The sequence below is a fragment of the Mercenaria mercenaria genome, chromosome 6 (genome assembly GCF_021730395.1).
Source record: "Mercenaria mercenaria strain notata chromosome 6, MADL_Memer_1, whole genome shotgun sequence".
NCBI lineage: Eukaryota > Metazoa > Mollusca > Bivalvia > Venerida > Veneridae > Mercenaria > Mercenaria mercenaria.
Window position 1 is genome coordinate 60875015 of NC_069366.1, and position 15196 is coordinate 60890210.

At 34.2% G+C, this 15196-nt stretch overlaps 1 protein-coding gene across 3 annotated transcripts; it reads right to left on the reverse strand.

Moving 5' to 3' along the window:
• Positions 1-379: 379 nt before the first annotated feature.
• Positions 380-10685, reverse strand: LOC128545974 (uncharacterized). 3 transcript variants are annotated; one of them, XR_008371387.1, is made up of 6 exons: positions 10320-10685; positions 7276-7435; positions 3431-6660; positions 2225-2844; positions 1667-1835; positions 380-1220 (listed from the first exon to the last, which is right to left on the reverse strand). XR_008371387.1 is itself a non-coding variant. In XM_053546067.1 (5 exons), the coding sequence occupies exons 3-5, from the start codon at positions 2492-2494 to the stop codon at positions 955-957; spliced, it is 705 nt and encodes a 234-aa protein (XP_053402042.1). In that variant the 5' UTR covers positions 2495-2844; positions 3431-6660; positions 7276-10312; the 3' UTR covers positions 380-954. The 3 variants fall into 3 exon arrangements, 1 of the variants encoding a protein (XP_053402042.1); XR_008371388.1 differs by lacking the exon at positions 10320-10685 and having other exon boundaries at positions 3441-6660; positions 7276-10312; XM_053546067.1 differs by lacking the exon at positions 10320-10685 and having other exon boundaries at positions 7276-10312.
• Positions 10686-15196: the final 4511 nt, after the last annotated feature.

A 15196-nucleotide genomic window follows, 5' to 3' on the forward strand; every position in this document is an offset into this window, starting at 1 on the left:
TAAATATGGGGAAATGTAAATCCAAAAGTGATGCAGTGGTATTCGAATCGTTTGTTTGATTTAGCTGCATTGGAGCAAAAACGAAAAATACGTACCCAGATTGTACGAAAGCGGTTAGAACTTCAGGGGTCTTTTCCCCGCGATTTAAAAGCTTCACTTACATATTTAGCATTTTAACTCTCTTTTCTTGCTAGTAGAGGACATTATATCAATGAATTTCTGCACAGATGGTCAGGCTTTTTTTCTCTCAATATTTCAAGCAACGGATTGAAGTCCAAAGCATGTAAAAAAACTTCGAACTGGTTTGGAACACACACTCTTAATTTTACTTGATCCAAGGAGTTAAAACTGAACAAATGAGATATTACCAACACAAATGATAATTTTACGAAAACAGATATTTTTCAGTGGGCACACAAGTTCAATTTATTTTTTATCTAGGTATACATTGTATATGTGTACTGCTCAGGATTGTCTAAGTGCTACGATATACCAAATGTACATACTTATAAAGGTTATGATCAATACAATACTATTAAAATACGATATCCTTGCAATGTTAAATGTATAATGGTATACCAATGATATAACACCATAGTTAACGAGATACTATTGATAGGCAAATACTCGTAGTATACAATGCAATGCTATACTAATTGTTTACTGTAAAAGTATATTAAACATTGTGATATAATCACTTCACGTGTTGATACACAGACGTGTGCGTGAGTGCATGCATGTGTGTGCGCGCGCGCACGCGTGTGTGTGTCAGATCATTGAACCCTTTCAAAATGTTCAATGCCAGGTAATTTATTTATTTTGTTGGGTTTAACGTCACACCGGCACAATTATTGGTCATATGGCGACTCAATGTCAGGTAAACATTTAACATAAATAATAAAGAGCTATATCAACATTAGAAGACAGTTATGACTTTCCAAATTATCTTTAGTCTTAATTGCAGTCCCTGGTATAAATAACAGAGTTCCGATGGTCTTTCTTGTGGGATGAAGGGTTCGTGTGGAGGGTTTCCCAACTCAAAAAACATGTTTGACTGTCTTTCCAGTACTCGACAGATCTACAAACGATGCTTGTTTCTGTTGCGCATTTTTGTATACAATCTTTTAATGAAATTGAGGTAAATTTGTTGGTACCAGATCCGTTTAAATACGCATCCATCTCAACTTGGTACGTGTTACCATATCCATAATCGCCACAGTCTGAAATGAGAAATGCAAAGTGGCGATTACATTCAACTTAATATTTATCTGACGACTACTTTATAGATTCGACTCAATGACATGGCTCATTTATCTGCTATGCTTTTAAAATATAGATACATGTATATCTAAAAATATTCGATAATTCCCTAACTTTGGTCTGCACTTATCTTGAATTGAGTCCATGACCTCTACCGTTTGACCAGTGCACCAGGGTCTGCTGTTTGTAATTTAGATATCTGATGATTAACTGAATATAACTGACAGCTATGTACCTATAGCGATAACATTATAGTCAGCAATGTATCGGTTCAGCACGTGGCATCTTTAAGACCAACTGAAATGTGGAAACTTATAGAAAACTAGAAAAAAATACAAAATTTAATTTAGAGCGAAATATGACAACAAATGCTTCCGACTTAGCTTTGAGAACTCAAAACATATACCTGAAAGACATTTCCTCGTGCCGTGATGGTAGCTCAGTCCAGGCTTGCATTTACACGCCATCCATTTACATTCTGAATCCTCAACATCACTACACTTTGTGTTTGTGGTACAAAACTGTCTCATTGAACTTTCAGTTGTAGGCCATTCCTTGTCATTTGTCTTGCTGATCTGTTTTAGAAGCAAAAGACAATCAAGTAGCAGCGTTGAATCTAAATACTCTTTATCGGTTACATAAAGTATCAACGCTACAAAATGATGCTGACATGGAACTTTTTACCAGTTTTAGCTCCTGAGTAACAAGCAAATCGATACTTGTTGTCTGAATAGAACGATTCACGACCCTGAAACAGTCTGACGGACGTGAAATCATGCTTCATCAAAAATAAACGTCAGTGGTCGTGTTTGAAGGTTTACAGAGAAAAAAAGTTACAGAGATATTAAAAATGTAAAATACACATTATTTGAGGAATATGCTGAATTTTATATTAAACAATATGAAAAAAGAAGGAACTGAAAAATTCAAATTAGGCGCATTCCACCTTAAATAGACTACTTACGTTGATCATGACGTTCTCAATGGTATGCTGCATTAGTTCCAGTTTTTCTTCAAGTTCTGATTTATGTTCGACAGTTTTCATCTTGTCCTTTTCCATTGCTTCCTTCATATGTTGAATGTCATTTTTCACCGTTTCCAAACTGATCTCGGCCCTGATAATTCTTTCCAGAGTTTGAGCCTCGTAGTGATATTTTGAGCAATGTTGCTCGTCTCCTATCGCTACTTTGCACACCATACCAAACAAGAAATAAATTTGTAAACTTAGTCCCATCTTTAAAATTTACTCTGTACTGTTCTGTTCGAGTCTGCAAGAGTATCCAGCGACAACGAAGCTAGTGGTTCAATGAAATATGAGGTGTATGAAGTGTTTTTCTAAGTAGGTATATTATTACATCTACGTCCGCCGGTTCTTCCGTTTACTGGAATACTTATATACAGGCCCATTTCAAAAGTTTGGTACACTTATACTGTATGTCGACTGTGGGGACTCGCGAGATGTTGTACATTTCATTATCCCTCCTCAGAACAGACTCACTCAAAGAGTCTGCTTTTATTTTTCTTGTTTGCGGTTTTTTATGATTACAAGGGATCTTCTTACAGATTTTATCATTTATGGTCACACTGAAGGGTACATAGTTATAACAGTGAATGGTATATATAATTATTGCAAAGAGGTCTTGTTATATACTTTGATTTCATGATTTATCGATTCTTAATTTTTATACCAGAAAAGTAGAACAAATGAGAAGAAAAAAGCTTATTACTAGCTTTAATTTTTATACCTTTCCTGATCCAAACAAAATTTATAAAAGGAAATACATTACATATACATGTACGTTTAGCTTTGCCTGATATATTACATTCCTGATCTAAGCAATATGCGTACAGAAGGAAACATACTATTAACTTTGCGTGATATTACATTCCTGATCCAAACCAAATGTATATAGAAAGGAAGCACACTGCTCACTTTGCTTGTGATTAATTCATGATCCACACATGCATTGGTCAGTGAATAATATATTTAGTACTGGTCGTCAAGTGAGAAAGTCTATCCTGCTTTGTGTACAGCTCAGAATACGAGTGTAACAAAAAGATCCCAATTACTGCTCATTGTAAAAGTTTTTAACGCCGATACCGGTATAATATACAATTTAGCATGTATACATTGTTTGATTACATAAATAGTAGATACAATTTATCAAACCTTCTTGTACCTCATGTCTTTTTTTACCAAACTTCTTCTTTATTATCAACGGAAGAGGCAGATATTTTTTATTTAAAGGATTTGCATCTAGATAGATGAATATAAGTATTAAAAGTAGTCAAAACTACAAAAACTTTTTAAAAACAAGTCACTTTATTTTTAACCAACGTTTCGGCTACATCAGCCTTCTTCAGGGTTCAAAATAAACATAACAAAGGAAGTGACGTCAACGTCAAACGACGTCGATGACGACAACGTCAAAATTAAACAAAGAGGTCAGAGACCACCAATTGTTTTCCCATAGACTTACATTGTAACATTATGGCGTGTACGGCCTTCCATACATCGAAACATGTATATCTAATTACAAGTTTTTCAAGAACTATCTTAGTTCTACCAAAATATCGGACGAGAAACATATGAATAGTGATACTTTATTTAAGTAATTTTCGTGTGAATGAGATGACCCCCTGTTTACATCATTGACATGGCGGGAGAAATTCGTTTGATAAAACTTTTTTTCAATACACATAAAATGTAGCAAAGTTTGTCAAAATGTATAATAAAATACTGTAAATGCAGTGAAAAAATATCAATTTTGAAAAAATAATCACTTCCTGGGTTTGTTTACATGACTGACCAATCAGAACGCACAGACGTTACCTTATTCCCAGGTATACACTTACCTCATTCCCAGTAAGTTCCCTGTACTTTTTGGAATTGGTGGTCTCTGACCTATAGATGAATGTTTCGTATCACATTTTCCAACTTTACAGTGATATTGTGAAACATGATCCAATACCAAATGTCTTACAAAGTTTCATCAAGAAATGAACAGTTTTAAGAAAGATATGGACAGTTTACTGAGGTCACCCCCTGTCGATTTATATGCCCAGACTCGGTCCCTGTCGTCGTGAGATTGCAATTTTTCGTGAAAATTTCAGTTGTCTGCTTTTGATTTGACTTGGAAGCTGAAATACGATTCATTCCGTAAAAAACAGAAATAAGGTCTAATAATTTTGATCATTCTCTAACATTACAGAGATTAAAAAGGTCCTTTTTGGCCAAAAAGCCCAGACAAAAATGGGCACACCTGTTAAAAAAAGAGGCCAAATTTTTTTAAAAAATCAAATTTCACGCTTATTTTTGCACGAAAACGTCTTTCTACATCATTTACAACAGATTTGTGGCCATTTACATTACCTGTGATGACTTCCGACGAAAGTCATGTTTTAGCTCTATTATAGGTCAGAGACCACCAATTGTTTTCCCATAGACTTACATTGTAACATTATGGCGTGTACGGCCTTCCATACATCGAAACATGTATATCTAATTACAAGTTTTTCAAGAACTATCTTAGTTCTACCAAAATATCGGACGAAAAACATATGAATAGTGATACTTTATTTAAGTAATTTTCGTGTGAATGAGATGACCCCCTGTTTACATCATTGACATGGCGGGAGAAATTCGTTTGATAAAACTTTTTTTCAATACACATAAAATGTAGCAAATTTTGTCAAAATGTATAATAAAATACTGTAAATGCAGTGAAAAAATATCAATTTTGAAAAAATAATCACTTCCTGGGTTTGTTTACATGACTGACCAATCAGAACGCACAGACGTTACCTTATTCCCAGGTATACACTTACCTCATTCCCAGTAAGTTCCCTGTACTTTTTGGAATTGGTGGTCTCTGACCAAGAGTTTGGCGTAAAAATCATAAACAGGATCATAGTATGATACATAAAAACTGGTGAAAAAATGCAGTATAAGTGCAATGATTAAGGAATGGCACCAGTAAAAACTGATTATGGAATACATACAAGTAATAAAATATACATATATAACAAGTATTTCAGAAAGGCATTAATACAGAATCTTTGAATTCATTCCTTGTGGAGACACAGTGCCCAAACGGTACATCCAGGAAGTCTCTTTTAAAAGCCTTTTCCAAGGATTAGTTACTTTATCAATGGGCATAAAAGAGAAATCCTGGATAGTATGTCCTTGAGAATTAAAATGTTCAGAAACATTGGTAGTAGTTTCTGGATAATGATTGATATCAAATCTATGACTATTCATTCTTTGTGAACATTGCTGGTGCGTTTGTCCAACATACTGTTTAAAACATTTATTACATGTTATTAAGTAAATAACATCAGTTGAATTGCATGACAGATCATGTCTAACATTATAACAAGATGAATTGGTGGAACTAGAAAATGAATTATCTTCATTAATATTTAAGCAGTGTGTACAGCGACGTCTATAACATTTACTTACACTACAATTTTTGTCTTTCTTACTCAGCCTAGAATGAACTAAAACATCTTGAATATTCTTGGGTCTTTTGTAAGCAACAATAGGTTTATAGTCATATAATTGTCTAACACTCTCTTGTTGAGAATACTTTAAAAGATTCCAGTATTGGTTTATTATTTTACCAATATTGGGCAAAGATGGATTGTAGGTACATACAAAAGGAATGACTTTATCAGTATTTTTGCTACTGCACGAATTAAGAGCATCTTGCATTGATAGAGAAGAGGCCTTCTTTAATGCCTCATTTATAACACATTCAGGGTAGTTACGTGCTTGAAAGTATTCTCTGAGCTTGTCCATTTCCTTGTCAAAAATGGTAGATAGATGGCAATTGACATTAGATATTGAAAATGTTAAACCAGTATTGTTTACGTATATAATTTAATGTGTACCATATAAAAACAGCTAAATTTCTTCTACAATGCATAAAATTTCATTAGCGGTTTTTCTGAGAGTTTTCTACATATTTTACTCTTAGTGTGTCTTTTTCCACTTAACTCGTCCTCAGTCCCGCAATAACTCCGAGTTTAACATGAAATCTCCCCAACTGGATTCTGAGGGGCATCAAGGACAAATGATAGTGTTGACATAGCTGAAAAACAACAGTTATAACTTTCAAAATTATCTTTAGTCTGAATTACAGTCCCTGGTATAAATAACATAGTTCCGACTGTCTTTCGAGTGGGATGAAGGGTTCGTGTGGAGGGTTTCCCAACTCAAATAACATGTCTGCTTGTCTTTCTTGTACTCGGCAGATCTACAAATGATGCATGTTTCTGTTGTGCATTTTTGTATACACTCTTCTAATGAAATGGAGGTGAATGTATTGGCAGAAAATCCACTTAATAACGCATCCATCTCAACTTGGTACGTGTTACCATATCCATAATCACCGCAGTCTGAAATGAGAAATGCAAAGTGGCGGCTACATTCGAATTTAATTTTTGCCTGACGATTGCTTAATAGATTCAACCCAATAATATATCATCTTCTTATAAAATATAGATATATCTAAAAAATATCCGATAATTCTCTTAATTCTGGGTCTGCACCTTACTTGATTTGGGTCCATAACTTCCGCCTGTTTACCAATACACCAGAGAATCTGAGGTTTGTATTAACTGACAGCTATGTACCTATAGCGAACAAATCTGAGGTTTGTATTAACTGACAGCTATGTACCTATAGCGAACAAATCTGAGGTTTGTATTAACTGACAGCTATGTACCTATAGCGAACAAATCTGAGGTTTGTATTAACTGACAGCTATGTACCTATAGCGAACAAATCTGAGGTTTGTATTAACTGACAGCTATGTACCTATAGCGAACAAATCTGAGGTTTGTATTAACTGACAGCTATGTACCTATAGCGAACAAATGTGTCGGGTCAGACGTGACATCTTTAAGACAAATTGAAATGTGGAAACTGGTAGAAAGTTAGATAAAAAATAATACAAGAAATTATTTTTGAACAAAATATCCGATTGAGCTTTGAGAACTCAAAATATATACCTGAAAGACATTTTTTCGTGCCATGATGGTAGCTCAGTCTAGGCTTGCATTTACACATCATCCATCTACATTCTGAATCCTCAACATCGCTACACATTGCGTTTGTGGTACAAAACTGTCTCATCGAACTTTCTGTTGTAGGTCATTCCTTGTCATTTGTCTTCGTGATTTGTTTTAAAAACAAAATACAAACTAGCATGTAGTCAACGTTGAATCTAATTTATGTCTAATGGTTAACTTACTTATCAACGCTTACGTATATTCCTGGTAGATAAGGTTTCAGTTCGATAGAAAATTCTGAATGTTGTTATGTTATTTTTGTCAAAGGTTTTACATTTCAACATTTATATTACCAAGATGCAGTTGTGGTACAGGCTCTATGGGTAAGGTATTGTGTAGTATTTCTTTTTAGCTATGCTCAGGTGAGTTATTGTGATCGCTCCATGTCCAGCATCTGTCTATCTGCCTGTCTATCGTCTGTCAACATTTAGCATGTGTATGCGATAGAGGCTGTGTTTTTCAACTGATTTTCATGAAAATTTGTCAAATCTTGATGAAATCTAGGCCGAGTTCGAAAATGGGTCAAATAATAGAAAACCCTTGTGTATGCGAAAGAGGCTGCATTTTTTAATTGATCTTCATGAGTTTTGGTTAGATAATTACCTTGGTGAAATCTAGGCTTAGTTCGGAAATCGGTTATCTGGGGTCAAAAAGTAGGTCACTCGGTCAAATCAAAGAAAAACCTCGTGTATGCGATAGAGGTTGTATTTTTTAAATGATCTTCATGAAATTTTGTCAGAATGATTACCTTGATGAAATCTAAGCCAAGTTTTAAAATGGGTCATCTGGGGTCAAAAACTAGGTCACTAGTTCAAATAAAAATAAATCCTTGTGTATGCGATACTGGTACTGATGATAAACCCGAACAGAAAATGAAGTTTTTTACCTGTAACTTTTTTTTCCTGCAATTGTAATCAATGGTCGGTATCAAAATAAAGCTTAACATTTGCTGAAAACTTTACATAATTCAAATGTATACTTAGTTAGCAAACTCAAACGCAGTGAGGCCCTGAAAGGGGTTTGTAAAATGGGGACTGTACGAAGGTTGACTGATGATAAATTCGATCACTTTGTCATTTACAAAATTTCCTTCGTAGTATTATATTGAAACTTTCCCCAAAAAGCTGCAACAGTCATTTCTGATCAAGTAATGAAAAGTTACCCAATGTCAGGCCTTCATGTGGCGACAGTGAGCATGCGCAAAAAACACCCTCTTCCCCAGTAATTTTGTATAAATATTTTTTATACAGATAAATGTAAGTCATTTATTTATACAGAATATTTATCAATTTTGATTTTATTTTCACCAGTTGGTGTTTAAGTGGAAACTATTAGATGGTGTGTTCGATTTTATAAATAACCGAATATTTCCAAGGTGGTCGACTTTATCATCTGTCCGGGTTTATCATCGGTACCAGTAGAGGCTGTATTTTTCAACTGATCTTCATGAATTCTGGTCAGAATGATTTCTTGATAAAATCTAGGTCAAGATCGAATATGGATCATCCAGGGTCAAAAGCTAGGTCACTGTCAAATAAAAGACAAATCCTTTGTATGCAGTAGGGGCTTCATTTTACACCGGATCTCCTTGAAATTTAATCAGAATGTTTGTTTATATGAAATTCTAGGTGGAGTTTGAATATGGGTCATCTAGGGTCAAAAATTAGGTCACCCGGTCAAATTAAAAAAACCTTGTGTACGCAATAGGGGCTGCATTTTACAGTGGATATTCATAAAATTTAGTCAGAATAATTGCCTTGATGAAATCTAGGTCAAGTTAGAATATGCGTAATCTGTGGTCAAAAACTAGGTCACTAGGTCACTAGGTCAAATCAAAGAAAAACCTTGTGTGTGCAATAGAGGCTGTATTTTTCAATTGATCTTCATGATACTTAGAGACACCGGTTAATGTTAAATCTTCACTTTATCTCTGTCATTACTATACGGACTCAACTTGGTCCCTCAGATATGCCACACATGTATTTTAATCATGAAGCATCGAAATAGTCTTAGTACAGACAGCACGACCGGACCAAGTACGGGCGTCCCTAAATCTGAAGTTACGTACAGTGAAAAAATACTTATGTGAAAATAATCACAAAGAATTAATGGAAAGACATATTCTTGCACACCGGACTGGCGTTTCCGGTGTTTTTACCCATGCCAGCAAAACCCATCTGGCACCCCCATGCCAGATAACTATTGTGCTGTTAATGACAACTAGCCATTCATGAACTGAATATGTAACATACGAAAAAAAATCAGGTACCTTGATAGTTTCTCTCCGTTCCTTATAATATATTTTTCGATTCAAAATACGTTATTTTACGATAAGAACATACCGTTACGCTACAAACGATAAAACTAAAGGGGAACTTTGTTATTACGCGTCACTGAAACGTCATGACATCACTTCTGCTTACGAACGTTAATTTCCCGCGCTTTGTGTTCATACTCTACTACAAGAAAGAGTGCATTTCTATTTGCTTTATTTATTTATTTATTTATTTATTTATTTATTTATTTATTCAAATACGTTATGCAAAACAATCTACCAGAATAAAAAGCTAATATGTATAAGATATGCAAGAAAAAAATATCAATCATGTGTTTACGAATCGGATAGAAATATCCGTCCCTCTGCTGGTCTCGTTACCGCCCAATGCGCAGGTGACCTCGGGACGGATATTTCTATCCGATTCGTAAACACATGACATGTATTATTAGTACGTACCAGTATTTCAATTGAACGTACATGTGATAACCATATGTATTTTTTACGAAACTAAGGTTAAATTATTCAAAAATACCACAAATAAAATTACTCTATGTCTTTAATGTTACCATCTATATAACATGTTTTTAAAAGAACCACTGTGTTTAGAAGACGACATTCGTCAAATATGTTATCATTGTTAATGAAAGCTATCATTGTATCAGTTTTGTTTCGAATAAATTATATTAGCTTCAAATAGACTACTTACGTTGATCATGACGTTCTCAATGGTATCTTGCATTAGTTCTAGTTTTTCTTCAAGTTCTGCTTTGTGTTTGACTGTTTTCACCTTCTCCATATCCATTGCTTCCTTTATGTGTTAAATGTCATTTTTCACTGTTTCTAGACTGATCTCGGCCCTGATAATTCTTTCCAGAGTTTGAGCCTCGTAGTGATATTTTGAGCAATGTTGCTCGTCTCCTATCGCTACTTTGCACAACATACCAAACAAGAAATAAATCTGTAAACTTAGTCCCATCTTTAAAATTTACTCTATACTCAGAGATTTGTAAAGTATCTACAAGATTATCCAGCGGCGACTAAGTGGTGGACTAAGAAGTGTATGAAGTGTTTTTTTATAAGTAGGTACGTTATCTACATCTACGTCCGCCAGTTCTTCCGTTTCCTGAAATACTTATATATATAGGTCCATTTCAAAAGTTTTTCATACTGTATGTCGGCTTAGGGGACTTGCGAGATGTTGCACATTTCATTGTCTCTCCTGAACAGACTCATTCAAACAGAGTCTGCTTTAATTTTGCTTGTTTGCGTTTTTATGATTTCAAGAGATTATTATTTATGGTCACACTAAAGGGTACATATATCACTGAAGGGTATATATAACCATTGCAAAGGAGGTTTTGTTATGTACTTTGATTTCATTATTTATCGATTCTTAGATTTTTTATCAGAAAAGTAGAACAAATGAGAAGAAAGAAGCTTACTACTAGCTTTACATATACATGATTTTATTTAAGGGACGTGTATCCCGATAGATGACAATTGACATTAAATATTGAAAATGTTCAAACAGTGTTGTTTAAGTAGATACTTTAATGTGAACCATATAAAAACAGTTACATTTCTTCTACTCGGCACCAAATTTCATTAGCGTGGCTAACACTTTTGAGAGTTTTCTACTGTAACATATTTTACGATTAAATGAGTGTTTTTATGGATCAAAATTTCCAAAATGCACAGAATCAATTTATGTTTTCTTTTTATTGGAATTACTTACTAATGAAACCATTTTCTAAATGCCGAAAAATCTTACATAAATCTGGAGGCAAATTGGTAAAGAAAAAGTGTGTGAATTAAAACTATGAAACGGTCCTGTATATTAACCACAAAAATTATTTGCTTTATTTACATTCTTCCTATTCTTTTCATTGAAACTCATGACGTTCATTTTGTATGAACAGCAAAGGAAAGGCACCAAAAATTACGACAATGCTGCTTAGTGATAACGGGCCGCTGTTTTAACGACATCCGCATATAGTCAGGGAGAACATTCCTAGATGACGTCGCAGATGATCCGTCTGGTGAACAGAATGGTCGGAAAGCTGATTTAAATGTTAAATGCAACAAAGTACAAATGCATGTGCATTTGATAAAATAATATTGTTTACAAATAAAAAGGAAATATAATGTAAATATAAGTTGTTTTCATGCGAAATGAGCGCGATTCCTTGCCGGTACTATTCTCGCATTAACTCCGACAAAAAATATTCTTAAAAGTCACTTATTTATTGATTTCACAGTCGACACCTTTTCACATTAGTGTCTGATACTCAGTTGAATTGCTGTCTATATATTAAATAATGTAATCATGAAAGCTTAACGTTTGTTTCCTATGATAAATAAAATATCCGCTATCCTTGTGAGACTAGGCCTTTGTATATATATATATATAATTGTAAATTCTGCTAAGAAAACACCAACAGTTTGGTCACCGAAAATTATAAACTTCCACATTCATGTAACTTATAGTCTGTTTGTGTACAAAAGATCTGGGAGAAGTTTGACAATTAGCAAGTCTGATTACTAGTAATTAAATAGTGCCAAAACTACCGCTCTTCAATTTTGTCGCCCTACTTCACATTAGGTACAAACTCACATTTAACATGATTAAACAAGGGCAAGGGGATCTGGGTATGTTTTAACATTTGATTTATAATCGGGCTTTTTGTTATCTGGCGCTTATTATGAATTATTTAGATCTTCATTAATAATCGTATTGTCCTTATGATGACATGGTAATAAGAGATTAGCTCATTTTTAGAGTAACTGCCCAGGCAAAGAGGCACAATTTTCTATTTAAAACTTTTAAGGGATATAGAGGTTTCTGTTATGCTTTGATTTGATACAAACTTTAACAGAATGTATATCTTGGTGATTTCTAAGTTCAAAACTGGGTCATGGGTGGTCAAAAACTAGGTCACCAGGTCAAATCGAAGGAAAACCTTGTTTATACCTAGAGGCCACATTTATCTTTATGAAACTTGGGCAGAATGTTTATTTTGATGATTCCTAGGACAAGTTTCAAGCTGGGATGTTGGTCTAAGGCAATATTGCAGATCCTTTAAGCATTTCTGGGCATAAAAAAAGTAGATTTACAAAGCACCTTTACGTTTGCTAACATTTTCATTTACTTATATTTTAAATTTACTATCTAATTTTCGTGTAGAGCCGATATCTGTGTTTCGTTAAAATTGCTATCTTCTGAATTAGCAAGCTGAAATATGACCAACTTGACAGATTCGGGGCCATAGCTCTCGTGCTATTTGAACAAATTTTTCCATAATTCTGAATTTCTCGGTGTCTTTGTGGCCATATAAACTCTTAGTGACCTAACCTAAAATTGCTAAAGAAATGTGACCTAAAATTTATGTTAACAGAAGGAGATATGGCCAGTTCGGCAGCTAAGGGGTCGTGTATCTTGTGTCACAAATATTTGAGAAAATTTTCCCAGATCACCTTTTTCAAGATCTTACGGCCAGGTACACCCTAGGTGAGAACATTTTGACTGATGACAGACTGGTGCAGTCAAAATTTTATCCTGGTTCATCTGGGTGCTCAGGTGAGAAAATGCATAAAAATGGCATAAATCAGGAAACATACTGCAGAACTTGTTAAATAAAAAGAAAACAGCAACATAAATTGTGTTAGACTTACCTCTACAGGTGAGGGAGAGGGAGCATTGCGACTGGGCCCCAGTTTCATGAAAATACTTAAGTTTGTTAACTGACTCCAGTGCGTTAATTTGCTTAAGGTTTCACTTTCAGTAAGCAAATTAATGTTCTAAAGTCAATTAAAGAAGATAAGTCAATTGATAAAGTTAAGTACTTTCATGAAATCTGGGCCAGAAAATTTACTTACAAGCTCAGAAACCTGTCCACTTTAAGGCAAATTGATATAATATTAAAACTAAATCAAGTTTAAATAAGCAAACACACACACTTTTAGTTGTTTTTCAAATTCAATGACTATCTAGTGCTTTTATTTCATCCACTTCAATAACCGCTTATAACCATATAACATTAAAGCAGCACAACTTTTAAATAAGGTCTAATGTTGTTTCAAGGTAGTGGATTTGTATAAAAAGTCAATTAGCAAACTCCTTACACAGTCTCGAAACTACTTTGAGTTTTCTTCAGCCATTAATGTAGCCCCATTAAAACAAATGGGTTTCTGTAACAACTACTAGGCAGATGACAGTTGTCATTATTGTTTTACTGCCTTAACCTTTTCCCGCTAAATTCTAAAATGGACTGGTCTATCATTTAATTTGGGCAGTACCATTTATTATTCGAAGGGGTGTTCACTGAAAATTAACTGACTGAATAGCAAACATTGCAGGCCAAGATTAGCGTGCACGGAAGGCTGATCTTGGTCTGCACTGGTTGCAAAGGCAGAATCACATGCCACCAGCAGGCTAAAGGTTACATATGTAAACCATGGGTTGTGCTGTCTTAAAATCATGTTAACTGGTCTTTCGTTATGTTTTTCATTAAGAATGCAAAAAATGTTAAGGACCATTTGGTTGTAACTGAAAATGATATTCATTTATCTTAAGTGTAATTTGTAGTATTTGCGCAGCACATATCCGAGTAAACTTATAAATAGTCTAAACATTTTATAAAGCTGGAGGATTAATTTCTAGGAAAAATAATGTTTTAGAAAATATTCGGGCCATAGAATTTCTCTAGAATAAGTGGTTTAAAAAGACTAAATTGATATCTGCATGTTAATATGCTAACTGGATATGAATCCTTAGTTCAAAAATGTGACAACTAATTTTATTAACTTAATTTATCTGAAATCAAGATCGAGAAAAATCCAAACTTATACTTTCCTTAAATGATCATATTGACATACCTAATCATAAAGTGTCATGATGACCCTATAACGCTCACCTGTTAAACTTGGAGTCATCAAGATTAATATTCCGACTTCAAATTTTATGAAATGTGGTCATAAATGTGGCCTCTGCAGTGTTAAAAGCTTTTCCTTTGATTTGAGTGTTGACCTATTTCTTGACTCCACATGACTCAGTTTCGATCGTGACTTAGGAATCATCAAGATAAACGTTCTTACCAAGTTTCATGAAGATATGGTCATAAATATGGCCTCTAGACTGAAGACAAGTTTTTTCTTTGATTTAAACGGGTGACCTAGTTTTTGACCCTACATGACCTAGTTTCAAATTTGGCCTAGGGATTTTCAAGATAAACATTCTGACCAAGTGTCATGAAGATAGGATTATAATTGTGGCCTCACGAGTGTTAAGAAGCTTGTCATTTAATTTGAGCGGGTGACGTAGTTTTTGATCCTACGTATACAAATGTCAAAAATAATATCAGTAGGTAAATAATTTAAGCAATGACATCTGAAATACAATAGTCACATTGAATGGACTATTTTCGCAGTTGATGACAACAGATGTCCTTCTAAATTGTATCAGTTCAAATATGTTGAGATGTAAATCTAAGTGATGCAGTGGTATTCCAATCATTTATTTTATTAAACTGCATCTCCTCGACATACACCTATTGCCTATTGGAACAAAAACGAAAAATACGTACA

Coding starts and splice junctions, on each gene's coding strand:
- LOC128545974 (XM_053546067.1), bottom strand. CDS start 2,494: ATGGGACTAAGTTTACAAATTTATTTCTTGTTTGGTATGGTGTGCAAA. Junction 1,836..2,224: donor TTGAGAACGTCATGATCAAC/GTAAGTAGTCTA, acceptor CTTCTAAAACAG/ATCAGCAAGACAAATGACAA. Junction 1,221..1,666: donor CACGAGGAAATGTCTTTCAG/GTATATGTTTTG, acceptor TTCTCATTTCAG/ACTGTGGCGATTATGGATAT.